The 27,969-nt window shown below is 43.5% G+C and overlaps 1 protein-coding gene across 12 annotated transcripts; it reads right to left on the bottom strand.

The window, feature by feature from the left end:
* Nucleotides 1-1,592: 1,592 nt before the first annotated feature.
* On the bottom strand, nt 1,593-23,793 carry LOC124034089 (dual specificity protein phosphatase CDC14A-like). 12 transcript variants are annotated; one of them, XR_006838515.1, is made up of 16 exons: nt 23,519-23,793; nt 21,093-21,183; nt 11,808-11,883; nt 10,432-10,524; nt 10,189-10,265; nt 9,892-9,958; nt 9,697-9,759; nt 9,523-9,610; nt 8,962-9,192; nt 8,716-8,854; nt 8,297-8,459; nt 8,013-8,110; nt 4,500-4,544; nt 4,118-4,240; nt 3,183-3,807; nt 1,593-2,900 (listed from the first exon to the last, which is right to left on the bottom strand). XR_006838515.1 is itself a non-coding variant. In XM_046346819.1 (16 exons), exons 1-15 carry the CDS (start codon nt 23,622-23,624, stop codon nt 3,684-3,686), a joined length of 1,584 nt encoding a protein of 527 aa, XP_046202775.1. In that variant the 5' UTR covers nt 23,625-23,793; the 3' UTR covers nt 1,593-2,900; nt 3,661-3,683. The 12 variants fall into 12 exon arrangements, 9 of the variants coding, with proteins under 9 accessions (XP_046202775.1, XP_046202777.1, XP_046202774.1 ...); XR_006838516.1 differs by having other exon boundaries at nt 3,586-3,807; XM_046346819.1 differs by having other exon boundaries at nt 3,661-3,807.
* Between the last annotated feature and the right edge of the window lie 4,176 nt (nt 23,794-27,969).

The following is a 27,969-nucleotide window of genomic DNA, read 5'->3' as shown; positions in this document are numbered from 1 at the left end:
GTATATAGTTATATTTTTAGTACTGGTAATGTGTGTATTACACATCCCTCCCATTCATCACAGACCATCAGAGACAGAGGGAGAAGTGTCTCTGGACGAGTGGAAGGCCCTGCAGAAGCTGAGTCGCCCCAAGGGGGAGTTTAACCTCCGTAAACTGGACAGCACGGTGCCCTCCAAGGCATAAAGTCCAAACACATTGAGGTGAGTGATTCAGATTAGTGCTGCAGAGATTGACCCTTGCCAGGACCATAAATGGATAAACAATTAGGCATTTATTTGTGTTTAAGTTTGATGTGCTTCTATTGTTGCTCATATTTGGCATTTTTTTCCACTAGAACACAAAGGCAGAGTCTGTTGAGGAAGAGGACAGCCACTTCTCCAGTCTGTGCAAGTCTGCCAGTGATATCACTTCCTGTCTGGAGTTCAACTTTGGCAGCCTGCAGCACCCCAGTCGAAGGGACGACGACTAGTCACCGTGAGAGCAGAGAAGACTCAGAGGGTAGGTATCCTATCCTTTAGAAAATATGCTGGAAACCAACAATATATGGGCAGAGGCTTTTTATATTAGTTTTATACAGAGCAGAGCAGATCTATTAAGTGAACACCAAAGGTAAGGGTTTTTGAAAATGTCTTGGTAAAAAACAGACAAAATTATTTTTAGACAACCATAACACATTTTGTGGGGACCATTTTGTGAGGTGAAGAAACTTCTTTCTAGGAGCATGAAAAGTACTGTACATGTATTATAATCCTATCCCCTAACACCACTCATGTTCATATGTCCTGTTGTGCTTCTCTCCAGGCTTATGTCCTAGCCCCAAACCCAGATCACCCTGAGGACTTCCCTGCTTTAGCTGTGGGGAGATAATTTTTTTATTACCAAGACTACCAAGGTATTCCTTTTGTTTGCATTTGGCTCCTGGTGAAATGGGTTGCACTTACATTTAAAAATATATATATTCTAACACATTTGGGTGTTATTTCTCCTCCTGCCTTATGTTCCTATGGAAGCACTGAAGGCAATGTTCAATAAGTCCTGTGACAATAGATGTACTGTTGCAGATGGCTTGTCTTGTCTTTGTTCTTCTGAAGGACACAACAGACCAACACTAACACAGGCCTTGCACAGTGGATGCACATCCTCAGAATATTGGCAGTAATGTTCTGATTCAACATGTTAAATCGCCACCGTTCGATGACACCCTGCAGGTGATCTACTGCACACCACTGATGTTGGTCTCTTGTCCTTCACACACTTAGTCTAACCAGTTAGTTAGCGGTTTTCTACATTATATGTCCCCCAGTGGTGAGTTCGAAGATACACAGCTGCAGACTGAACATTCAGATAATTCACCACAGCACACACTATGAACATGAATAATTGACTATCCTGTGGTCATCAATCACCATCAAGCTACTGTTCTCAGTGGCCCTAATGTAGCACAAAGTATACAAGATTAAAAGTATAAAGCTTGAAAATGGTGAATAGTGAATGGTGCTTGCGAGGGGTGTCCATAAACTGAAAATTCATTTGGCTGCTGTGGTAGCACATGAGCAGGATGTCACTAAAAATGATCAAAGACAATGGTCAGTACAATTGGTGGCATTTAATTTTATAAATCTGGTATACTCCATGTGCTCCGAGCAGATATATAATGCACGATAATTATGAATGAGATGAGGCCCCTTTAGGACCATTTTGTATGTAAGACTGATTACAATTGATAGCATGGTTGATCATAACAAGTACAAAAATATTTACAAAGTACAAATACATTTTTCAGTATATCAAAATGTTGACTTATTTACAGTTTAAGTACAGCAGCTCAACAAAAAAAGACAACCGACTGGAAGCTTCACTGGAGAATGAAAGAAAGCTGGAGCATATTAAGGGTGCTATTCAGTCTGCGTCGCTGAAGCGCTAGAAATGTAAAGATCATTTCTGATTGAACGGACATATGCAGAGTTTACCGTGAATGCAGTGTTTGCTAACGCGGGAACATTGCCATTCAATTTCAATCAATCGGGAACGTTGAACTTCCCGCGCTACGGATTGAATGGAGCCAAGTGAAATACAACAAGCGAAATGAGGATTTACAACTCTGGACAAACCATTCATTATTTTTTTTAAAGAGGGTGGCATTGTATTACTTCGGTGCATTACATTTCTGTCTATAACATTCTGAAAGATGCTCCCCAAAGAGATTACCCCCTAGAGTAGACATGGTGCATGTTCAAGAGGGCCGACATGAGCTTTTCACAAATGATTTCATCTACAAAACACCTCAACTTCCAAACAGCTGGACATGACCTGATCTAGATCATACAACAGGTTAAGAAAAGTGGACGGTGCCTACCTCTCGAGGACCTTCACCAAAAAGCAGATTGACAGTCTGATGGTTCAGGATCAGCCTGGATTGCTATGGCAACCTTCTACTAGTATGTAAACAAGCAGGCAACAAATGTGTGAAATGGAACTCTATTCCCATTACTTATGGCCAGGACTAATGTATAGAGAACAGGGTTTCATTTTAAGATGCACACAACCTTTTTTACATTTTCTTCCACGATAAACAGTGAAATATACAATAAAATAAGTGCCTTTTGATAAAAAGAATTGGCAAATTAATTCCAAACCAACCAAACATGGTTTACATCTTAATCATATCTGATAACTCGTTCTTCCCATTCACAATCAGATGCATCATTTCCTCATCGAACATCATCCCTTTATCAAAAATCGACTGGACTGGTTCAAGATAAAAATATTCATTAAGAAATGAAAACAAAATCTAAATTTTTAGGAGCTGTAGGGTAGACTTCTACAGGAGTCCACTCTTAGAATTCCGGGACCCCAGGCTCAGCGCAGTAGAGGAGCTCTAGCTTTTGGTATGGAGTGACTGAAGGGACAAAAAGCACACAATTACACCCAGGCAGAGAGAAATGGGACATTCAGATAATACACCGCAACAATACTACAATGTCTTCTATTCATTAAAGACCCTAAAGAGGGGTTACAAAAACACAATATGCAAGACTTTACTATGCATGCAGTCGGTCTATTCTAATCTTATAAAGGACTTAGAGATGTGGGCAATTAAGAGTGCAGGTTGTCTGGAGACACACAACAGCATAGCAGAGCAATGAGCCATACAAAAGGGATAGAAAAGGGAAACGGATACCATAGTCTCGTTAAGCGCATTGATTGTAAAGAGCATCGAGTTCTCCGTCTTCTGGACACAGTGCGTCTGTTAGGAGTGAAAATGAAAAAGTAAAAACGGGTGAAAGGTAAATGAAAGGGTTATATGATTGATTCCCCAATGACTTCTCAGCAGAATCACCAACAGCCGACAAAAGGTTGTCGGGGTCTGAAAGCAAGGAGACACAGTGTGAGCAGTAAAAGCCCAGAGAAACGATAGCCAGTCATACTCCTGAATCATCCATTCCAGCAGGACGTGCAAAAATCCATAGGGAGTGTAAAGAGCTGGAGAGACTGTTCAAGTGTTTGAGCCGGAGTGTCGGAAGCCTAGAGTACAAACAGATATAGAAGGCGTTTGCTCATATGAAATGTAAAGTTAAGCAGACCCTTGGTGTGTGGGGGACCCGCAGAGTAGGAGAGAGTGAGGTTGAGCCCAGAGAAAGGGTTGAGGAGGGGCTTGCCTTCCGAGGGGCCTGCAGCATGTTTAGGTTGGGCAGGTTGACCGTGTCTCTACGGCAACAACTGGGCTCACGCACACTGGCTCTCTGTCACTGGTCACTACATGCATGCTGTCTAGAGACCTGGCTAGTCTGGAGTGGCACAGGGAGCTGGCAGAGGAGGGAAGGGGTTCATCGAGTCATCATAAACCATGTATGGCAAAGGCTCATTCTGTCCAGTTTACTTCACAGAAGTAACTATTTTCTGTATGACTGAGTATATATAACCTTCAAACATTTGACAGAATATTCAGCTAACAAATATGAGAAAGAGAGCAAACTAGATCAGCATTACCTCTGACAAATCCTAACTTGAGTTACCCACACCGTATACAGACTTTCACATTAATATTGCACTGCTGTCGATGAAAGTACTAGTTGGAATTCAATAGCACGGCTTATTGGAGACATTGACACTAACCTGCCCCCCACACTATTGGCAGGCAGTGAGGTTCTGGTTCTCTTCCTTTTCTCGGAGGCATCAGGGAGATGGGAGGGGTTCACCACAGCTTTACAGGTCTGCCCACTGGACTGAAGGAGAATCCTGGAGCAGAGTGAGATCACATACTTAGAGAACGGACAGACTGGTAGGATTGTCAAGCGCCTGCCGGCCGGGAGTATTTAGCCTCTCTGAACAGAGTGCCGTAATTTGTAAACCGATGCTACACGCAGAAACGGGCGAACATGACGGCCTTCAGTTGCCAACGGCGGGGGGTCCCTTTAACACACCACGCCGACAGCAAGTGAACAAGCAGCCGGACAATCGGTCTAGTTGAGTTCTCAATCAGGAAGCGTTTAAGTACCTTAAAGACTGCGATGACCTGCTGTGGATGTTTTTTTCTTCTTGTCTGTAAACACACAAACACACACCATATTTCAACATCAACAGCAAGGGAGGGAGAAAGACAGACAGGAGGAGATTGAGACCACACAGCTTGGAGATGCAGAGACAGAGAGAGAGAGAGAGAGAGAGAGAGAGAGAGAGAGAGAGAGAGAGAGAGAGAGCAAACAGGCAGCAGCCGCAGAATAATCCAGAACATTCTAAGATGTTGAGCATTACATTTTCTCCTGGCTCAGAGTTTGATGCAAAGTTGAATGTGAGGCAAAAGAAGCACTTTGTTGGTTATTCAGGTGCTGGAGGCTTGCCAGAGGTCAAATATAAGCTGGTTGTAGCACTTAAATTAGGAATTGGATCAATATTGTTGGGGTGGGAGTGATTTGCATTGGCTTTGCTGATATGCAGCTACTGGTAAAATTATTCCAAAACAGAGATTCAAGGAATGAAATATATAAGCAGGACGTGGTTATTACTGGCAGTGCTTGAAGTTAAAAAGCAAAAAAAGGCATTTCCAAAACTCTCCAAGACTGACAAAGGCTAAGTAACACGTCACAGAAACGTGATCCCTACTCTCCTCATTTGCAAAATAAAAATTCAGTTGCAACCAGTTTGTGACAAAACCTGTGCCAGAACTCTGAAGGATATTTAGAAGTGTAAAGAAAGGTGAGGATGGTGGACAGGAGGGGGGACCCCGGCACATAAACTCTTGAGGGGGTTATTAAGATGAGGGGGCACACTTACAGCATTCTCAGTTAGACTCCGGAAGGGGGAAGAGTTTTGGGGGACGGGCGGACAGGAGAGCTCAGTGAAATCCTAACCCGTCTATACAGAAATGCAGGATGGAAGAAGGGAAGCCATACACAATCCACCACAGGGCAAGGCTACACAGGGACGAGAGCAGCATGGCTACCAACCATCTAAAAGGAGGAGGGGGAAAACATCCAAACAGAACAGAAACAAAAACATGACAGAAAGAAGCATAGACAGAGAGACATCCAGAGGAGAGAATCTCACTCGTTCTTTTTTCCATTGGAACTGGGTCAGGCTTACCCAACAGCAACGCCCCGTCCTGAGTCCTACTGTACATATCCACTAGCCTGAGCGCCAGACCCTTTCCACTTCAGCCAACTGGTTGTGATCTTGCTTGACAAGGCAGCAAAGTGACATTATTAAATGCTGAAACAGTTAGGCACTCAGGCTACAAAATAAAATAAAAAGTAAAGTATTTTCACCATAGCAGAAAAGGTACCTGCTAAGTTCACCAATTCAAGTCTCACCACCTCCACAAGTTCTTGCATTGATTTTACACAACTTGTTTTCCACAGCATGCTAAAACGGTTTCCCCAAATGGTGGTCTAGTGGCACATTTCAGAGTCTACCACCTCCGGTGTTTACGCAGTTATAGCCCTAAGTATGGTTCAACATTGAGAATCAGTAAGGAAACACCAAAGCTTGCTTCCAGTTTACTCTAAAAGACGGACTTCAATGGAGAAGGCAATCAAGGACACGGTGCAAGAACAAAGGCACCTCCCTAGGCCTGGACAACAGAAGAAAAGCTTCACACAACGTGTGTTTGACTGTGTAAATACATCACATAAAAATAACTGGGCTTATACACCTCTTAGTCCAGAAGCCCAAATGTCGTCTCGAGGAGTGTTCTCACAGCGAACACCAAGTGCATTTGACAGTCATGTGCAGGATACACTCTGGAATCTAGAACATAAACTGTGCCCGTGAAAGATACTGGCGGAAAGAAACGGAGACTTTCATGAAAATAATTAGTAATATCATTCTCAAGACATGAATACAATACGCTGATGAAAGTGGCCTATGGTGATTGGACCCTTACTACGACAAGAGTCAATGAGGGATTCTTGCAAGACAAATGTTGGTTTGGTTCAGTAGAGAAGAGGATTTTTAGGCAGGAAGAAGCAAGGCTCGGACAGTGGGAAGGCACTGACCCAGTTACTAACACAATGGAAAAAGAACAGCCAATTACATTCAACCTGGCCCAACACTTATAACATATTAGGTACAATACAGAGGCCATGCATGTTCAAAAGGTTAAATCATGCTTTTTTGTGTGTCATGCATAGGAGGTAAAAATAGATCACACGTGCCCACAGTCAATGTTGCATTATCCATTTAAAGTCCCTTTCACAGAGAAAAACTAAATGGTAGCTAGACTATGCTGGAGTTAAATAATAGTAGGGCAAGGTTTGGGGTTCCATGAATGGCCAATCTCAGAGCATATCACTGTATCCGTGACGATGGAGAAACCACATTCTGTTGAGCAGCTGTCTCAATCAATAGTATGAGTAGACCTCGGAATCCCTGTCTCCTGGAGATTCCCAGTTCTCACCCTTGCTAGCCTGTGCATATCAAAGCAGCACGTGCCCGAGCAGGTGACCAAAATCATTCATCACATTATCCACCCACAGGACACCATATCGTACCGCAGTCACCCAAAAGCCATACATCCATTGGCATGGCGACCATTTATACAGGAAGAAGAAGCTAGTCAGACAAGAAGTGACATGCACTTACCTGCATGATACAAAACCTCACTTCCTCTCTCAGTTTTTCTCTCAGTTTTTTTCCCCCCTCTCTGTCTTGCTCTCTCTGCTACATTTTGAAAGGCAGACAATCCAGACAGCATTCTGGCCACACGGTGCCTAAGAGGCTCCAGCAGTATACTACCGCCTGCCTGCCACGGGATAACAAAACCCACAGCCGTAGGTGTTCACAGAGGTCGACAAACTGTCCTCCATGTGGGCACCAACATTTTCCACAACATTCGAATTTGGATTCTCAGTGGAACATGACGCCCATTAAAATAGTAAATCTGGCGCTCATTTAAATAGTGCCATGTGCCCAGCCCATATGGGCTTGTAAGACACTACTTTCAGTCATTCTACATAGCTACTTTCTCATCATCAACAATAGTCAATCAGTGTTAGAATCATGAGTTGCAGCTATTATATGGTTTTGAGGCAGACAATGAAAAATAAACCATGATGACTACAAGACCAAATGCATGGCACCAACAGAACAACAAGTGGACTGTTATATCAACCCAAAACCTGTATTACAACCCATAGTACAGTAATGTAATGGTAATGGGCCAACTATCATTCGGCTAAAATCAAATCCTTGCCACCCAAGAATGAATGGAGGTGCATGAAATGACATCAAAAAAGGAAACTACAATACCAAATAATCTCAAGTTAGAATCCTAATGAAACCTCAACTTTCTCTGAACATCAATACAATGAATGACTTGGATAACATGACTACAAAGCCTGTTCCTACCCCCCTCCCCTAATTACAATTCTATGAACTTTAAGGACAAAATAAACCCATTTAATCAATTCAATAATTCAACCAAATGCAGGGAATTTGGGGTTCACTTATTTCAGTATCCCGAAACAAGTCAGTGTGATGCATGATGGGAGTTGAAGGTAGATGGGATACTTACGATAGGGAGCCTGTGGATGCTCTGGCCTGTCTCTTGCTTTTCAGGGCTCGCAGTTTATCACCCTGCGTGATGCCATTCATCTCCTCATCGTCATTATACTGAGGGAGATGTAAGAAAACGAGGTACACAGACAGAGGAATCCATTAACTCACTGTTCTCTCCCGCCTTTCTTGACATTAAGGTTTACATTTACATTTAAGTCATTTAGCAGACGCTCTTATCCAGAGCGACTTATTCAATTTCTTGACATCAAAGTAACCAGACAGGATTTCCAAAACTCTTACCAGTTCCGCCTCTTCTTTCTTGGACATCTTGTTCTTGTTGCTGCCATTGATGGTGATGTCATCAACCCCCGACAGGATCCTGGTGACAGCCAGCTTGCCGTTTTCCTGCTCGTTCATTTTCTCCCGGAACACGTCGCCCTCTGACCACAGACTGCTCTGCTTACTGCAGCACAACGGGAAAACAGCATTCAAGTTGCACAACCCCCTACAAAACATCTTTGATACTGATTCAACAATTGATACTCAACTCAATCCAAGATGTCCCAGAACTGAAACACTTGAGTTGAATTGGGTGCCTTAGTGCTGGGTTGGAGCTTGTCTGCCTGTGGCTCTCCAGGACTACAGCTGGTGACCACTGATCTATACAGCAAAAAACCTTCACAACAATGGATTGAATCTAGAGAAAACCAGACACATACTCTTCCACAAAGTTTTGTTGTGGTCCGATGACTGATCCGGGGCGGCAGATCCGCATCCAGGCGATGGCCTCAGCCGCAGTCAGGCGGTAGTGCTTCATCATGTAGCAGCCTATCAGGGTGCCTGTTCGACCCAGACCAGCTGAAAAACATTAGGATCCGTGGGATATGTAGTGTTTGATCAGAGTGACGCTGCCAATCTTTCCCATTCATTAGGACTGGAGCGTGAATGTAATGAAGTAAATGTACCTTTGCAGTGAACAGCAATAGCTCCGTCTGCGTTCTCACAGATGTTGAGGAACATCCTGACGATGGAGTCGTTTGGCGTGCTCCCGTCCACGAAGAAGAGGTCGTGGTGCTCGAAGCCCATGTCGGTGAAACGCTTGGCGTCATACATCTTCTTGTTGAGACGGACGATGGTTGTGATATTGTGTTTCCTGAAGTAAGGAAAGTAGGCCTCGGGGGCATGAAGAGGGTAACCTGGAGAGAACAAAATGTTTTTGTAGAAATTGTTTTACTTCTGCACACCTGGAGTCACATATATTTGTACACGGCATGTAGGGGGGAAGTGTACGCCTGTAAAATGATCATTCATTTTTATAAAGTTCTGTGACTGAAATGTTTCATGTTTTCGATGTCCACTTTGCAAGTATAGGCTACACAGTGTAAGGGAGTTAATTTGCCAGTCATTCTTAGAGGGGAAAAGATCAATGTGGCAGCGTGTTCCACATTGGTATTAAAACATAAAAAATGCAAACATGTCCTTACAGCTCAGATTGAAGAAAGCTAATCTGGAGGGTTTCAACCTACCGTTCTCCATTTTGCTTTTTGGATGAGGACCGCTGAACGCTAGGAATTTTCCAGGAACTATCCAGTTGAAATCTCCATTTTCTGCTCTCTGCAACAAAGAGACACAGACAGACAATTACGAATCCTTTGTGTTTACCCAAGTTGCATTCTGAAGTACGATAGCGATAAACTTACCTCGTAATGTTCGTATTCCTCCACATCAAACTGGGAGAAATCAAGCCAGCCAAATTGCAGAGCCTGGAGATACATTTTATGGGAGTACATTTCATTTGGAGCATGGAACACTATGCAAAATGTGTTACATTTCATAAAATGTGCAGCTGCAAATGAACTTGTTAGACTAACATCGGACTGACTGAAGCGTTGTACCTTGTATATGGCGCACAGGCAGTCTAGAATGTTCAGATTGTACATGCAGGTTCCAAAAGAGGCATCTCTGTTCAAAACAGACAAAACAATTACATTTAGAAACAATTCAAATCCATCTGCATAAAGCATTCATACCACATTTATAAGGACCAAATAAATACAGGGTCATAAAAGCTTAACAGTGCAACGTTGATCAATTGCGATTGGCACTACTTTCTTATGTGTGCTCTTGAGGAGTTTCTCTCTCTAGAAGTTCTGTGTTTGTATATGTATGCATGTATTTGTGTGTTTGTTTACCTGAAGGGTAAGTAGGTAGAGTTCCTGGACACCAGTAGACTGTAGGCTTCCTCTGGCGTCTTCTGAAGATGCATCACCTTCAAACAAACATAGGCCAGCATTACGGAGGACCGACTAACAGAGAACAGCAGCAACATTATAATGAAGATTCACAAGCACTTTTATTACCCGTTAACACACAATCAATCACTGGTTCAGTGCTATCAATCAGTATGACGTCTCTGCTGAGTGAGAAATACTTACTGCATATGAACCAATGAGATAAGCAGCGTTGGCTTGTTTCTTTTGATCTCCACAGGTGTAGAAGACTATCTTCTTCTTTGCTAGTGTGCATGACTGCTCCAGACGACAACAAAATAACAATTAGCCAATTACATGTAAGTAATTTTGCAGACACGCTGATCTAGAGTGATTTACAGTTGCAATATGTAACTTTTTGGGTGACCCGACCAAATTCACATAGAAATGTGTGTTATAGATCTGTTATTCTCAATGAAAACAAGTCTACGAAGCGGTAGATCTGTATGTGCGCTATTTTATGTTCCGTTCTTACGTTTCTTTTTTGCATCTTTTACTTTCAGTTATGTACACCAGCTTCAAACAGCTGGAAGTATAATATTTTCCCGCTCTGAACAATATATTTCACAGCAGTTTAGACTGTACAATGATTCTCTATACTATACTTGCTTGTTTTGTCACAAACTGAAATGAGGCAACCTATTAGAATTTTAGTGACCAGGAAATGGCAGAGTGATTTCTGCATAGTGCATCTAAGTGCCTTGCTCAAGGGCACAGAGATTTTTCACCTATTCAGCTCGGGGATTTGAACCAGCAACCTTTTGGTTACTGGCCCAACGCTTTTAACTACTAGGCTACCTGACGCTCATACTGCACATCACTACACAAAACAATCCTGATCCCTGACTACGACAGTTGACAACATACAGAACAGTAATAAATCTAAAAGTTTTTCTTTTGTCACAACTTTTCCATATGAGATTGTCTTACACCAATAGGCCTAGGCCTGCTATAAGCCAGACTGTCATTAAGTTGTCCAGGACTGGATTAGGAGATCTCTGAACTCAATGCTCTTAGTCTCTTTAGACATCCCGAGTTTCCTCCCAAAAGGTTATAATATTCCGGTTTAACAATAGAACTTCAGTTTGGCATAAAGGAACTGCGTCACGACCTTTTTCGCTTGAATAAAATACTAAATAGTAGCTAGCAAGACGGAGATCACAGAGGTTATTTTTTAATGAGTGCATTTCGCAAGTGGCTAGTTTGAATCAACTACCTTCACTAAATCCACTGCAAAAGGTTTTGCCTGCAAACTTTGGTTTTGAATCCCGACATTCTGGCATGTCTGCCTCGAGATTTGTTGGGAGAGTTGTCTGTCTGAAGAGGACCCACCCCAATTTTCACCCCCCCCCCTCTACAAATCATGAGTTCTAAAACCCTGCCAACATTCTCTTCAATAATCTACAAACATTACCCATTTCTGACTAGTGTGACATAACTTCTGTTTGGTTAGGCTGAGAGAACAGTTGACTATCAATTGACTAAGTCCTCTGTCAGTGCGTGTGTGTGTGTGTATGTGTAAGGTTACAGAGTTCCTTTACCTTGAGCTTTTTAGTGAGCTTGCAACAGAAGCGATAAAACATGGCCAGGTTGAGCGGGCCAAAGTCTGCATAGAAGCTGGAGAAGAGAGAACAAGGCACAGGCAGGTTTGACTGTTAAAGCGAAGTTTCTTTAGACTGTTCAGAACATTACAGGTCAATCAATAAATCAGCTCTCCTAAACAGGCCTATGCCTCTGATGAAGACCTAATGGGTGGAGACATATGTTACACTGTGTGTGAACTATCCTCTTTGCTGATGAACATTCATACTTGGACATCCACATCTGCTATTCATTAATGTTCAACACTTACAGTGCATTCAGAAAGTATTCAGACGCCTTGAATTTTTCCGCATTTTGTTACGTTACAACCTTATTCTAAAATGTATAAAATATTTTTTTGTCCCTCAATCTCCACACAATACCCCATAATGACAAAGTGAACAGGTTTAGAAGTTTTTGCACATTTATTACAAATAAAAAACATAAATACCTTATTTACATAAGTATTCAGACCTTTTGCTAAGGGACTCAAAATTGAGCTCAGGTGCATCCTGTTTCCATTGATCATCCTTGAGATGTTTCTACAACTTCATTTGAGTTCACCTGTGGTAAATTCAATTGATTGGACATGATTTGGAAGGGCACTGTCATGAAGTTGGCCTGTTGGTCAGGTTTATAACCCCCATAAACACCCACCCCCCTTTCCTCTCTCTCTCTACTCTACAGAGTTACTCTTGGAAAGAAAGCCCTTTGTTAACATAGAGAGTCTGAAAACATCAAAAGGGTGGGGACCAGAACCATATTTCGGTAATCCAACCAGTTCAAAATATGTATTGGTACTTAAAGAATATGATATCAGATCAGTTGTCATCTGAGACATTATTACTGATGATAGGATGACATAAACTGTATCTTGGAAAGTCTACACATTCAAGTTATCAGATTCACATGGAAAGTTTAAATATGAAAAGATTATATGAATATGTGAAAAGATTAAATGTAATTTTAGTTTCTAAATGAGATAATTGGTTTTCATAAGTGAACTAGGCTCAACTCAGTGGCCCTGCCCACGTAACAGACATTGTGTCACGCCTTGGTCTTAGTATTTTGTGTTTTCTTTAATTATTTGTTCAGGCCAGGGTGTGACATGGGTTTATTGTGTTGTCGTATTGTTTTTTTTTTGTAGGCATTGGGATTGTGGCTGATTAGGGGTGTGTCTAGTATAGGCTTGGCTGCCTGAGGCGGTTCTCAATCAGAGTCAGGTGATTCTCGTTGTCTCTGATTGGGAACCGTATTTAGGTAGCCTGGGTTTCACTGTGTATTTCGTGGGTGATTGTTCCTGTCTCCGTGTTAGTGTTCACCAGACAACCTATACAGCCTTTCACGTTCCGTTCGTTGTTTTGTATATTTATAAGTTATTTCATGTATCGCTATTCTACATTAAAGAACATGAGTAACCACCACGCTGTATTTTGGTCCGACTCTCCTTCAACAGATGAACGCCGTTACAGAATCACCCACCACACCCGGACCGAGCGGCGTGTTAACAAGCAGGAGCCGCAGGAGAAGCAACAGCGGCAGCAGGAGCAAAGATTTAGGGACTACACTACTTGGGAGGAAATAGACAGGTGGGCGGTCGACCCAGAGAGTGTGCCGGAGCCCGCCTGGGATTCACTGGAGCAGTGCGAGGAGGGGTATAGGAGAATGGAGTTGGAGAGACAATCACGATGGCGCAGAAGAAAGCCTGTGAGTCAGCCCCAAAAATGTATTGGGGGAGGGGGGCTCAGGGAGAGAGTGGCAGAGTCAGGAGATAGACCTGAGCCAACTCTCCTTGTAAATCGTGAGGAGCCAAGGAGGAGACCAGAACCAGAGCCGGTGTTAGAGGTGAGCGAAGCAGAGACTGTGAAGGAGTTAATGGGGAAAGTGGAGGAGAGAGTAATGAGGGAGTTGCTAGCTTAGTGCTTTAGGTACAAGATTCGTCCGACGGAGTGTGTCGGGGATTTGACGGCACCTGGGTCAGCGCTCCATACTCGTCCTGAGGTGCGTGTTAGTCGGCTGGTGAAAATTGTGCCAGCCTCACACACTAGGCCTCCTGTGTACCTACCTAGCCTTGCACGTCCTGTTCCAGCCCTGCTCTCAGGCTCTCCAGTACACCTTCACGGTCCAGTCCATCCTGTGCCACCTTCACACACCAGTCCTCCGGTGGCAGCTCCCCGCACCAGGCTTCCTGTGCGTGTCCTCGATCCAGTACCACCAGTTCCAGCACCACGCCTTCAGTGCGCCTCGCCTGTTCAGCACAGCCAGAGCATTCCTTCCCTCTAGCGCTGTCGGAGCCTCCCGCCTGTTCAGCGCAGCCAGAGGCTTTCTCCTCTCCTGCGCTGCCAGAGCCTCCCGCCTGTTCAGCGCAGCCAGAGCCTTCCTCCTCTACAGCGCTGCTGGAGTCTCCCACCTGTTTAGCGCAGCCAGAGCCTTTCTCTTCTACTGCGCTGCCGGATCCTCCTGCCTGTTCATCGCAGCCATGTTGCATGGAGCAGCCAGAGCTGCCAGTCTGCATAGAGCAGCCAGAGCTGTCAGTCTGCACAGAGCTGCCAGTCTGCATGGAGCAGCCAGAGCTGCCAGTCTGCATGGAGCAGCCAGAGCTGTCAGTCTGCATGGAGCAGCCTGAGCTGTCAATCTGCATGGAGCAGCCAGAGCTGTCAATCTGCATGGAGCAGCCAGAGCTGCCAGTCTGCATGGAGCAGCCAGAGCTGTCAGTCGGCATGGAGCAGCCAGAGCAGCTAGATCCGCAGTCAGCCATGATCTTCCAGATCTGCCAGTCAACCAGATTCTTCCAGATCTGCCAGTCAACCAGAATCTTCCAGATCCGCCAGCCAGCCAGGATCTACCGGAGCCTACTATCTGCCTGAGCTTCATCTCAGTACTGGGCTTCCTCTCAGTACTGGGCTTCCCCTCAGTCCCGGGCTGCCCCTCAGTCCCGGGCTGCCCCTCAGTCCCGGGCTGCCCCTCAGTCCCGGGCTGCCCCTCAGTCCAGTGGGGTTCTGGGTGAGGACTATTAGGCCATGGTCGGCGGCGAGGGTGGATTATCCCAGGACGCAAGGGGGAGGAACTATGACATTAATGGAGTGGGGTCCACGTCCCGAGCCGCCACCATGGACAGACGCCCACCCGAACCCTCCCTATGGTTTTGAGGTGCGTCTGGGAGTCCGCACCTTGGGGGGGGGTTCTGTCACGCCTTGGTCTTAGTATTTTGTGTTTTCTTTAATTATTTGTTCAGGCCAGGCTGTGACATGGGTTTATTGTGTTGTCGTATTGTTTTTTTTTTGTTGTAGGCATTGGGATTGTGGCTGATTAGGGGTGTGTCTAGCATAGGCTTGGCTGCCTGAGGCGGTTCTCAATCAGTCAGGTGATTCTCGTTGTCTCTGATTGGGAACCATATTTAGGTAGCCTGGGTTTCACTGTGTATTTCGTGGGTGATTGTTCCTGTCTCCGTGTTAGTGTTCACCAGACAGGCTGTATAGGTTTTCACGTTCCGTTTGTTGTTTTGTATATTTCTAAGTTATTTCATGTATCGCTATTCTACATTAAAGAACATGAGTAACCACCAGGCTGCATTTTGGTCCGACTCTCCTTCAACAGACGAACGCCGTTACACATTGGTTGTAAACTATGAAACACGCCCTTCTCTCCACTACTATATAAGCCCTTTACGAAAATGTAACATTTGTGTTCCCGAGGACGACGGTCCATACGTTAAAAGGGCTAATATCAAACTACAGAACTAAGCCAACTTCAGAGGAAGCTTAAAGTATGGCAACTTGGTATGAACTTTGAACTCTTATTCACTAAAGAAGTGATACCTCCTAGCAGTTGAGTGAGCATCAGCAGCTGTAAACGTGGGCTAGGAAGAGACGGACAAAGTATCTCTTCTACCAAACACAAGACGTTACTACAACGCATCTATTCTACCATACATTCTTCAGAGGACAGGAAGATCTCTGTTGAGCAACACTGCCTTCCATCTACGACCAACCTATTGAAGCACAGCTCAGAGTAAATATTCCTTGCATTTTCCTTTTCCAAATGGGCTGTTATTTAGAATGCATAAGATTCTGTATTACCGATAGCATAGCTTTACAAGGTCCGATCAGAGACCAAATTCCTTTGTTCCTCAGTCTTCCCGCACTTTCATTCAAAACCCAACACCTTTCTTTGTGTAACCAGCATATATGTTCTGTCCGCTAGGGATGTTTTCTTTTATAACATAATTAGTAATCAATGTATGACCCATCCTGTGTATGTGTAATTGTTTAGGTATTTAGTGAATTAATAATTAAACCAAATTTTCTATTGCTGATTCAACTTGTTAGCCAGGGTTCATGAATAATAAATAAGGTGAAGATTAAGAATGGACCGCTATTCATGTAAAAGATTACCAGGTCTTTAAGAGTTTATTCAGCAAGATAACAGCTCTATAAACATTATTTTGTGATGCCCAGACTTTCTAGTTAATCACATTTACATGATTAGTTCAATCAGGTAATATTAATTACAGAGAAATTATTTTACAGAATAACATGTCGTATCACTTAATCCGGCATAGCAAAGACACGACAGCCCACACCTATCTATTGTGGCGTACAGCAGGTCAGCCACCAGGGGGAGACGCGTCGAGGCCTGGTGACAGACAGAACACACATCACGAGGCGATGGCTCCATCTGCTGTACGTACCAGGTCTCGATGGGCTCTCCGGCCAGGACTAATTGGGGCTGATTGAGGATTGGTGAGTAATCAAGGGCTGATTGCTCACCAGCCGTACAAGTCCCATAAAGCTGCAAGAAGGGACACACACAGAGGAGAGACTGGGGGAGGAAAGGACTCCCGTATAGTTGGGGACGGTCACAGGAGGGAGTTCAGCTTTTGATCTCCACAGGTGACAGCAAGACGGTATCCCAGAGAGGGTCTCTTGGGAAGACCTACTCTTTTGGACTATTATTTCAATAAACACCTTTGGAAACTGAGCTAATCATACTCTGTCCGTGTCTGATCTGTCTAAACGTTTTGACCCAACCCGCTGGTCTGCCACACTATATAAGGTCCCACTGTTCACAAGTGCATGTCAGAGCAAAAACCAAGCCATGAGACTAAAGCTCCGAGACAGGATTGTGTCGAGGCACAGATTTGGGGATGGGTACCAAAACAATTCTGCAGCATTAAAAGGTCCCCAATAACATATTGGCCTCCATCATTCTTAAATTGAAGAAGATGCAGGGTGTGCAAAGCTGTCATCAAGGCAAAGGGTGGCTACTTTGAAGAATCTCAAATGTATTTTGATTTAACACTTTTTTGGTTACTACATGATTCCATATGTGTTATTTCATAGTTTTGATGTTTTCACTATTCTACAATTTAGAGAAAAAAAGTTTAAAAAATACCCTTGAATGAGTAGGTGTGTCCAAACTTGACTGGTACTGTATATCAGATAGCACATGATGCAAAACAGCTCCAGGCATTCTATGCTTTTCTTAACTCCTGTTCTGATCATTTGAGATTTACTATGCAATCTGATACACGTCAAATCAGTTTTATTGATCTTCTGTGAAGATAATGTTCTATACACTGATCTTTACAGGAAACCTACTGATCGTAACAGTTTGTTGAGAGCTGATAATTGTCACCCACTTCCCTTGAAAAATAGTTTGCCCTACAGCCAATTCGTCGAATCAAAAGAATTTGCAAAAAACAATCAGATTTCGACAGAAATATGGCTGAGACGCAAAGAAAGTTGAAGGAGAGGGGCTACAAAAATGATCAGATTAATATTCAAAACAAAATGAGACATTACCTTTTTCAAGGTCAGTCTCGCAAAAAGACGCATTCTTGAGTTCTAACTACCCGCTATTCAAAGTGTTCTGAACAAATTAAGGGAATCGTTCACAAACATTGGCACGTTCTAAAATCCGATGATAGTCTCGGTAATGTGTTTTCGGACCTTCCCTTGGTCGTATTCTCGCGGGGCAGAAATCTCAGAGACCAATTGGTACACTCTGATTTACCACCCCAAGATATTCCTGAACAACGTCTATTTGCACCCCTACTGGATAGAAATGACAAGTGTAATGGCTGTGCTCAATGCAATGGCACTTATTACATTTACATTTAAGTCATTTAGCAGACGCTCTTATCCAGAGCGACTTACACTTCAACTGTATGTACAATAAGCCCACTCTCTGTCTCTCCCACTCTGTCTTTCCAGCTCTTTATCTGTCCTCAACCCTTTCCATTGTCTACCAAGCCGTCATATCGGCTTAGTCCACTAGGGACTTTTTATTGCATTGTGTAGTAATCAAAGTGTAAGTTATCCTGTTTGTGTGAATGTAATTATGTGTGATTATTTAGTTAGTAAATAAATAATTAAGCCAATTTGTATAATCGCTGATTCATCATTTATGCTAGGGTTCGTGCAGATATCCAAAAGTTTTGCGACATTCAGAGTGAGACTGAATGTAAATAAGAATTAATGAATTGACTGATGTAAGAGATCTCTATATCTTTAAGAGTTAATTTGGAAAACGGTAACTTGTTAAATATTTTTTTTTCCATGGTGCATCAGATTACTACTTCATTAATTGTTATATTCACTTTAATAATGTTTACATTCTGCTTTACTCATCTCATGTATATAGTGTTTCCTATTCTACTGTATTTTTATCAATGCCACTCCGACATTGCTTGTCCTAATATTTATATTTCTTCCATTGTATTGTTGTGAATTGTTTGATATTACCGCACTGTTGGAGCTAGGAACACAAGCATTTCGCTACACCTGGAATAACATGTGCTAAATATGTGTATGTGACCAATAAAATGTGATTTGCTTTTGTGCTGTGTTTGACTATTTATTAAGGCCACTTGGCACTTATAAGGCTACTGATGTTTTCATAATTTGAAAACATGTCTTGACTGTGTATCTTGGTGGTTGGGGTATTTTTTTATTTTGTCGTTCTAAAAATAAGCTGTTACTGTGTTCCAAAACACAAGCTTTCTGTTTCATAGTTATAACAGTGGCACGCCATGAATAAAATTGATTGAACATTTGAATTTGTTTTTTTCGCTTTTACATGTAGCTTACAATATAATTAATTAAAAATGCTATTCTGTTATTGAAAATACAATTCTGTTTCCAAAGGCCTTCATAAACACAACCAAATTATTTTTGCGATAGCATACATGAAATCAGAATGACTGCTCATTAATTTTAAGGGGGGTCCCTCAAGTCCCAGCGGTTCTAGTGTTAGGTAAAGTTTCTGAATTGTCAACTGAATGTAACGGCATCATATGGTCCCTGGCTAAACCCCCAGTCCTCTGTCCTATTACTGTTCTTCCCTCTTCCTCTCCAGCCAGCGCCAAGGCGGTGGTGGAAGAGTCCAGCAAGCTGGTGGAGTGGGTCGGCAACACCCGTAGCCTGCTCAAGAAGATCCTCTCGGAGGGCATGGACAACTGCCTGACCAATCTGGACAACGACCCTCAGGGCTACCTCTTCCAGCCCCTCACCCTGCTGGAGGCCGTGCTGCAGGAGTGCCACAACACCTTTACCTCCTGCTTCCACTCCTTCTACCCCAAGCCCGCTCTGCAGTGGGCCTGCCTCTGCGACTTGCTCAACTGCCTCGACCAGGTTGGTCAAAGAGAGAGGGAGCATTGTTGACCAAAATTGTGGGTTCAACATTAGGGTTGTTTGTTCAGTTCCCACACAGACTGCATAGACTTACAGATGTGGTCAAATATATATAAATGTAGATCCTTCAAACACCCACAAACAGGGAAATCGATCACAATCAAAAGGTGTTATTACATGCTCCACTAAGGCAGGTATTTATCTTATAACTTGTCCTTGTGGTAAAAAAATATGTGGGTAAAACAAAGCGCAAATTAAAAGTATGTATCTCAGAGCATCGTAGCACCATTAGGTGCAAAAACTTGACTTGCCCAGTTGCAGCCCACTTTTTGAAGGCAGGCCACTCGATTTCGTCTCTGCGTTATATTGGCATCGAACATGTCACCCTCCCTAGGAGAGGGGGTGACCTTGATAATTTATTGTTAAAACGAGAGGCTGTCTGGATCTTTAACTTAAAGACCCTTACTCCCTTCGGTCTCAAAGTAGACTTTGATCTGAAGCCATTCTTGTGATTATTGTGACTTTGCCAGTGTAATTGTTTGTAAGCCTGTGTAGTCTAAAATGAATCTATGATCGTATGCTATCCATTTGTTGTTTGTATGCTGTTCTTTGTATGCCATTTTAATATTTGAGAATTAACCAAAGATATTAGGCCACTCTTGGCCATGATTACAGACACTATATAAACGAGTCATCCCGCAGTGTTTGTGATTATACCCTGATGAAGACAGTTTGGCTGTCGAAACATTGGTAATTACATTTTTGCATCTGAGCTCTTAGAGTGTGCGGCTCTCTTAAGTTTTCTGCTCCACTAGCCAGCACCTCGCCTAAATAGATGTGCGTTTCTTTTTCTTCTATACATACACTGTATGTAAACATGTATTTTCTCAAATGTAAAAGTATATCATATACGCTCGCAGACACACCTCCACAATAAACATATCCTCAGCTCCTCTCAAGACACACAGTTTTTTTTTATAACAATATGAATACTGCTCATATTAAAGAGCAAGTGGTAAGGCTTCATATTACATATTTTTGATTGTAGCACCTACAAATGAAACATTATGGAGTCATACACAGGAGGCCTGGGTAAGGCCAAAAATACCAACATTTATTTATAATTTCTCAATTATGCTTTTACATACAAATGTTAAATATATGTTAAGCTGCAAAGTCAAAATTGTCTATATTGTAAAAATGTATGAAACCACAAATATGCTTTTTGGTCTTAATTTAAGATTAGGCTTAGCAGTGTGGTTAAGATTTAAACGCTGATTTCATGACTTTGTGGCCGTGGCAGCTATAGTGACTTGGCAGGGCTCCAATTCATGAGTCATCTCAAATCCAACCAGGGCTGGGTTTCCCAGGGGTATGTATAATCATTACTCCAAACAGTTGCAAAATGTTCAGTTCTGCAACCAAAACGATTGTTTCTATTAGCCAGATTTGGGTAGGTCCGGCCTGTTTACCGAACCTTTCCAATAGAAATGCTAGTTTCTGTGGCAAAACAAAACGTTTGGCAAATGTTTGGAGAAATGACTACACACTTGGTTTCATGAGGAATCACTCATATGACCTATGAATGTCCTGTAATACAAAAGCACTTACTTTTCATATGACAGCTCATCATCTATGCAGAAGCAATGTCTGTCAGCTGTGCTTTTTATCTTCTGCTGCAGTACTGCGAAATACAGTTGATCTGAAAAGTAGAAGGGGGTTTTAAAAGCTTTTTTGGCACACAGTCGTGGTCTTGGGGAGGGGGCGTTCAGTGATCTAGAGAACTATTTTGCATTATATTCTGTTTGAGTTTCATCATGGATTTGATTTGATTATGGACAGTCAAACAAACATGCAAAGAACCGTTAGCTACAAATTAATGCTTGTTAATTGTGCCGCACTCTGCGGGCAAAACAAATGGCACATGCCAGTTTGAATTTGAATTTCCTTTCCCCCGGAAATGTTTCGACCGACGGATATCAATAGTGCAACAGTTTACAGTAGATAAGGTATGGTTTGCTTTCAGAACAGCACTTACCTTTAATGATTTCAATACTTTTCGTGACATTGTCCTCGGTCATTCTGATAGCGACTTTAGCCAACAATTAGTTACAAGTCAAGTTGAATTAGTTGCAAGTCAGTGTTTTCACTGCGGTCTTACTATAAACGCGCCTAAATAATAACGAAAACGTCTGACATACAGTCCAGCACAATGGCCTACACACTCATTAAAGAAAATATTTTTTCTTTATCCCATGAAACTAAAACGCCACACAGAAGCGAACAGCAAAATATGGTATTTTCTACCACTCAAATACTAAAAGAAAGTGCAGCAAATATATTTCTAAAGTAGCATAATGAGTCGCTGGGCAAGGTCTATAAATGTGTCTGTCTCCGTTGAAAAAAATATGACAAATTAAGCCTCAACTTGCTTAGTGACGAAAAATAACAGGCCGCATAGACAGGCTACGTACTCTGCTCAAAAATAGTTTTGAAATAAAATCATAAGCACCACCCACTGCAACAATGTAATGCTCTCGCGCAACGTTATTGGTTCAAAGAAACGGTGAACGCTACACTGTTGCAGGGTTGGCATGCCAATCATTCTACTTCAATGAACGAAGGACTGGGAGGATTCGATTATGTTGAACCACGGGGCACCCTACCACGGCCCGTGACGTAAACGGCAAATGCACTGAGGCAGGAGCGCCCTTCTCAAATCGAACAGTAATCTGAGCCACTCGTTCATGTTGTTAACAATGCAACATGATGAACCGTCCAGAAACATACATCCCGTTTCCATCAAATAGCTCATATCTTTGAATTGTCGAACTAGAACTAATGCAGATAATACGTTTTTATCAAAAACAATCACGTTTGCATGTGAAAACACAGAATCCTACTCATTACTTATCGTGCTTAATAACGTCCCCTTTGTTTTGAGCTGACTTCGCCGTGGACTTTGAACGGGGCACCTGGCGTACGCCCGGGTGGTTGCCCCGTTCCAAAACGAATGCAATCAACTTTCACCCTGTTAAAAACATGCGTATCGGGTGCCCGGGCTATAGTAATCGAATCCCCTCATTTTAAAAATGATCCCTGGGAAGACATTCGAGATTCTAATTGGAACGATGCCCAAGCCGTTGCTAGGAGAATAGATTCGCACGGCCAATAGAAATGCATCTTCTACTTTGACGGAACACTTCCATTGTAGTCCTCAAGTGAGGGATAGTTGGAAAAACCGGTAAGGTTTGAATTGATTACAAACATTTTCTTACCAAGTTATTACAAAACGACAATGTTTGGTTGGTTATACACGGCTGTAGGCTAGCCTATCATGCAGGCCTAATATGCATTATGATGTAACCCGACAAATAGCCTACCGTACACCCATTGTTTGTGTGCAAAAAGCTCGCCCATTCTCATTGAAAAATAACAAGTGAGACCATTTCCTTTAGTGTGATTTGGCTTATAAAAACAGCCACATGATCAGCCTTTTGAATCAGGCAAAATGCATGTATTGTAGTCTATCCTCTTTTTGGAGGTAAACAGGAATTCTTCATTCTGTGATGCACATGGTCTGTGGCGCAGCAGTCTAAGAAACTGCATCTCCGTGCTAAAGGTGTCACTACAGACAACCTGGTTCGAATCCAGGCAGTATCACAACCGGTCGTGATTGTCCCATAGGGCGGCGCACAATTGGCCCAGCGTCCTCCGGGTTTGGCCGTCATTGTAAATAAGACTCTGTTCTTAACTGACGTTCCTAATAGTATGAACATGCATAAATTGAGGTAGCTGACATGCAATCAAAAAGCTGACAACACATAATATGTAGCACAGTCAATACTATAGCTTATGATTAGGAACCGATGGTGTCGCCATTTTAGATAAAAAGCTGCAGGGAAATCAATGGTAGGTCTAATAGTCAGCAACATCATACAATCTGCATTCAGACACTGCAAGGCCAGCGTAGCCTACGGTCTATGTTCCAAATTCGCTCAATGTAATCTACGAAGGGTTCATCCGCAATTTCTTACCTGATACACTAATGTGAATATCTGACTTTAGCTCCGCCTCCTCTCTCTGGGCTGCACGGCGCTTTTTCATCGACTCAGGTCGCCTTTTTTCGCTTTTGCGCTTCATTCTTGTTTTTATGCATGCACTGCGAGCATCTCCAAATGGCACAGTGAGATATGTCTGCCCTGCGGTTGTTTTAGTTTTCGGTGCTTTATAATGTCGATCCTTGCTTTCCAGCTAGGGTGTCATCCGAAGCGCAGTTGTTCGCTCTTGCTCAGTTTTTCCTTTGGTGACGTCTGTGAGCAGGGCAAGTTTTTGAATCCCTTTCTGTGACGTAAGACGTTGCCTGCCCCTCAGTAGTTACTGCTATTATTATTATGCTGCTTTTCGACTGTTTATTGAATTTATTTCACCTTTATTTAACCAGGTAGGCTAGTTGAGAACAAGTTCTCATTTACAACTGCGACCTGGCCAAGATAATGCAAAGCAGTGCGACAAACAACAACACAGTTACACATGGAATAAACTAAACATAGTTAATAACACAATATAAAAAAAAGTATATATACAGTGTGTGCAGATGAGGTAAGATAAGGGAGGTAAGGCAATAAAGAGGCCATAGTGGCGAAATAAATACAATTTAGCAATTAAACACTGGAGTGATAGATGTGCAGAAGATGAATGTGCAAGTAGAGATACTGGGGTGCAAAGGAGAAAAACATGTATAACAGTATGGGGATGAGGTAGTTGGATGGGCTATGTACAGGTGCAGTGATCTGTGAGCTGCTCTGACAGCTGGTGCTTAAAGTTAGTGAGGGAGATATGAGTCTCCAGCTTCAGTGATTTTTGCAATTCATTCCAATCATTGGCAGCAGAGAACTGGAAGGAAAGGCGACCAAATGAGGAATTGGCTATGGGGGTGACCAGTGAAATATACCTGCTGGAGCACGTGCTATGATTGGGTGCTGCTATGGTGACCAGTGAGCTGAAATTCTTTTATTTTTTATTTTTTATTTCACCTTTATTTAACCAGGTAAGCTAGTTGAGAACAAGTTCTCATTTGCAACTGCGACCTGGCCAAGATAAAGCATAGCAGTGTGAACATACAACACAGAGTTACACATGGAGTAAACAATTAACAAGTCAATAACACAGTAGAAAAAAGGGGAGTCTATATACAATGTGTGCAAAAGGCATGAGGAGGTAGGCGAATAATTACAATTTTGCAGATTAACACTGGAGTGATAAATGATCAGATGGTCATGTACAGGTAGAGATATTGGTGTGCAAAAGAACAGAAAATTAAATAAATAAAAATAGTATGGGGATGAGGTAGGTGAAAATGGATGGGCTATTTACCAATAGACTATGTACAGCTGCAGCGATTGGTTAGCTGCTCAGATAGCTGATGTTTGAAGTTGGTGAGGGAGATAAAAGTCTCCAACTTCAGCGATTTTTGCAATTCGTTCCAGTCACAGGCAGCAGAGTACTGGAACGAAAGGCGGCCAAATGAGGTGTTGGCTTTAGGGATGATCAGTGAGATACACCTGCTGGAGCGTGTGCTACGGATGGGTGTTGCCATCGTGACCAGTGAACTGAGATAAGGCGGAGCTTTTACCTAGCATTGTCATGTTTTGTCTTATATTATCTTGTCATTTTGCTTTTCCTTCTGTTCGTTTTCCCCCTGCTGGTCTTTTTAGGTTCGTTCCCCTTTTTCTCTCTCCCTTCCTCTCTCTCTTCTCTCTATCGTTCCGTTCCTGCTCCCAGCTGTTCCTATTCCCCTAATCAATCATTTGGTCTTCCCACACCTGTTCCCTATCTTTTCCCCTGATTAGAGTCCCTATTTCTCCCCTTGTTTTCCGTTTCTGTCCTGTCGGATCCTTGTCTATTGTTCACCGTGCTGTGTCTTTGTATCGCCCTGTCGTGTCGTGTTTCCCTCAGATGCTGCGTGGTGAGCAGGTGTCTGAGTCTGCTACGGTCAAGTGCCTTCCCGAGGCAACCTGCAGTTTATTATCGAGTCTCCAGTCAGTTCTCGTGATTACGAGTGAAATTGTTTTTATGCTTTATTTACCACTCCGATTTGTCTAGGAGTATTGCTATTTTCTTAAACTGGATTAAAGACTCTGTTTTCGCCAAGTCGCTTTTGGGTCCTCATTCACCTGCATAACAGAAGGATCCGACCAAAGAATGGACCCAGCGACTACAGACGCTCGTAACACTGCCGTCGAGATCCAAGGAGCCATGCTCGGCAGACACGAGCAGGAATTGTCTGCTGCTCGTCATGCCATGGAGAACCTGGCCGCTCAGGTTTCCGACCTCTCTGGACAGTTCCAGAGTCTTCGTCTCGTGCCACCTGTTACTTCCTGGTCTGCCGAGCCTCCGGAACCTAGGGTTAATAACCCACCTTGCTACTCCGGGCAGCCCAAGGAGTGCCGCTCCTTTCTCACCCAGTGTGATATTGTGTTCTCTCTCCAACCCAACACATACTCTAGAGAGAGAGCTCGGGTTGCTTACGTCATTTCACTCCTTACTGGCCGGGCTCGAGAGTGGGGCACAGCTATCTGGGAGGCAAGGGCTGATTGTTCAAACAATTACCAGAACTTTAAAGAGGAGATGATTCGGGTTTTTGACCGTTCAGTTTTTGGTAGGGAGGCTTCTAGGGCCCTGGCTTCCCTATGCCAAGGTGATCGATCCATAACGGATTACTCTATAGAGTTTCGCACTCTTGCTGCCTCTAGTGACTGGAACGAGCCGGCGCTGCTCGCTCGTTTTCTGGAGGGACTCCACGCAGTGGTCAAAGATGAGATTCTCTCCCGGGAGGTTCCTTCCAGTGTGGACTCTTTGATTGCTCTCGCCATCCGCATAGAACGACGGGTAGATCTTCGTCACCAAGCTCGTGGAAGAGAGCTCGCGTCAACGGTGTTTCCCTGCTCCGCATCGCAACCATCTCCCTCCTCTGGCTCAGAGACTGAGCCCATGCAGCTGGGAGGTATTCGCATCTCGACTAAGGAGAGGGAACGGAGGATCACCAACCGCCTGTGCCTCTATTGCGGATTTGATGGACATTTTGTCAATTCATGTCCAGTAAAAGCCAGAGCTCATCAGTAAGCGGAGGGCTACTGGTGAGCGCTACTACTCAGGTCTCTCCATCTAGATCCTGTACTACTATGTCGGTCCATCTACGCTGGACCGGTTCGGGTGCTACATGCAGTGCCTTGATAGACTCTGGGGCTGAGGGTTGTTTCATGGACGAAGCATGGGCTCGGAAACATGACATTCCTTTCAGACAGTTAGACAAGCCTACGCCCATGTTCGCCTTAGATGGTAGTCATCTTCCCAGTATCAGATTTGAGACACTACCTTTAACCCTCACAGTATCTGGTAACCACAGTGAGACTATTTCTTTTTTGATTTTTCGTTCACCTTTTACACCTGTTGTTTTGGGTCATCCCTGGCTAGTATGTCATAATCCTTCTATTAATTGGTCTAGTAATTCTATCCTATCCTGGAACGTTTCTTGTCATGTGAAGTGTTTAATGTCTGCCATCCCTCCCATTTCTTCTGTCCCCACTTCTCAGGAGGAACCTGGCGATTTGACAGGAGTGCCGGAGGAATATCATGATCTGCGCACGGTCTTCAGTCGGTCCCGAGCCAACTCCCTTCCTCCTCACCGGTCGTATGATTGTAGTATTGATCTCCTTCCGGGGACCACTCCTCCTCGGGGTAGACTATACTCTCTGTCGGCTCCCGAACGTAAGGCTCTCGAGGATTATTTGTCTGTGTCTCTTGACGCCGGTACCATAGTGCCTTCTTCCTCTCCGGCCGGGGCGGGGTTTTTTTTTGTTAAGAAGAAGGACGGTACTCTGCGCCCCTGCGTGGATTATCGAGGGCTGAATGACATAACGGTTAAGAATCGTTATCCGCTTCCCCTTATGTCATCAGCCTTCGAGATTCTGCAGGGAGCCAGGTGCTTTACTAAGTTGAACCTTCGTAACGCTTACCATCTCGTGCGCATCAGAGAGGGGGACGAGTGGAAAACGGCGTTTAACACTCCGTTAGGGCATTTTGAGTACCGGGTTCTGCCGTTTGGTCTCGCCAATGCTCCAGCTGTTTTTCAGGCATTAGTTAATGATGTTCTGAGAGACATGCTGAACATCTTTGTTTTTGTCTACCTTGACGATATCCTGATTTTTTCACCGTCACTCGAGATTCATGTTCAGCACGTTCGACGTGTTCTCCAGCGCCTTTTAGAGAATTGTCTCTACGTGAAGGCTGAGAAGTGCTCTTTTCATGTCTCCTCCGTTACTTTTCTCGGTTCCGTTATTTCCGCTGAAGGCATTCAGATGGATTCCGCTAAGGTCCAAGCTGTCAGTGAGTGGCCCGTTCCAAGGTCACGTGTCGAGTTGCAGCGCTTTCTTGGTTTCGCTAATTTTTATCGGCGTTTCATTCGTAATTTCGGTCAAGTTGCTGC

Source organism: Oncorhynchus gorbuscha, linkage group LG04 (assembly GCF_021184085.1).
Source record: "Oncorhynchus gorbuscha isolate QuinsamMale2020 ecotype Even-year linkage group LG04, OgorEven_v1.0, whole genome shotgun sequence".
Lineage (NCBI taxonomy): Eukaryota > Metazoa > Chordata > Actinopteri > Salmoniformes > Salmonidae > Oncorhynchus > Oncorhynchus gorbuscha.
The sequence above is the reverse complement of the archived record's forward strand: the minus strand, read 5'-3'. Positions and strand labels throughout refer to the sequence as shown.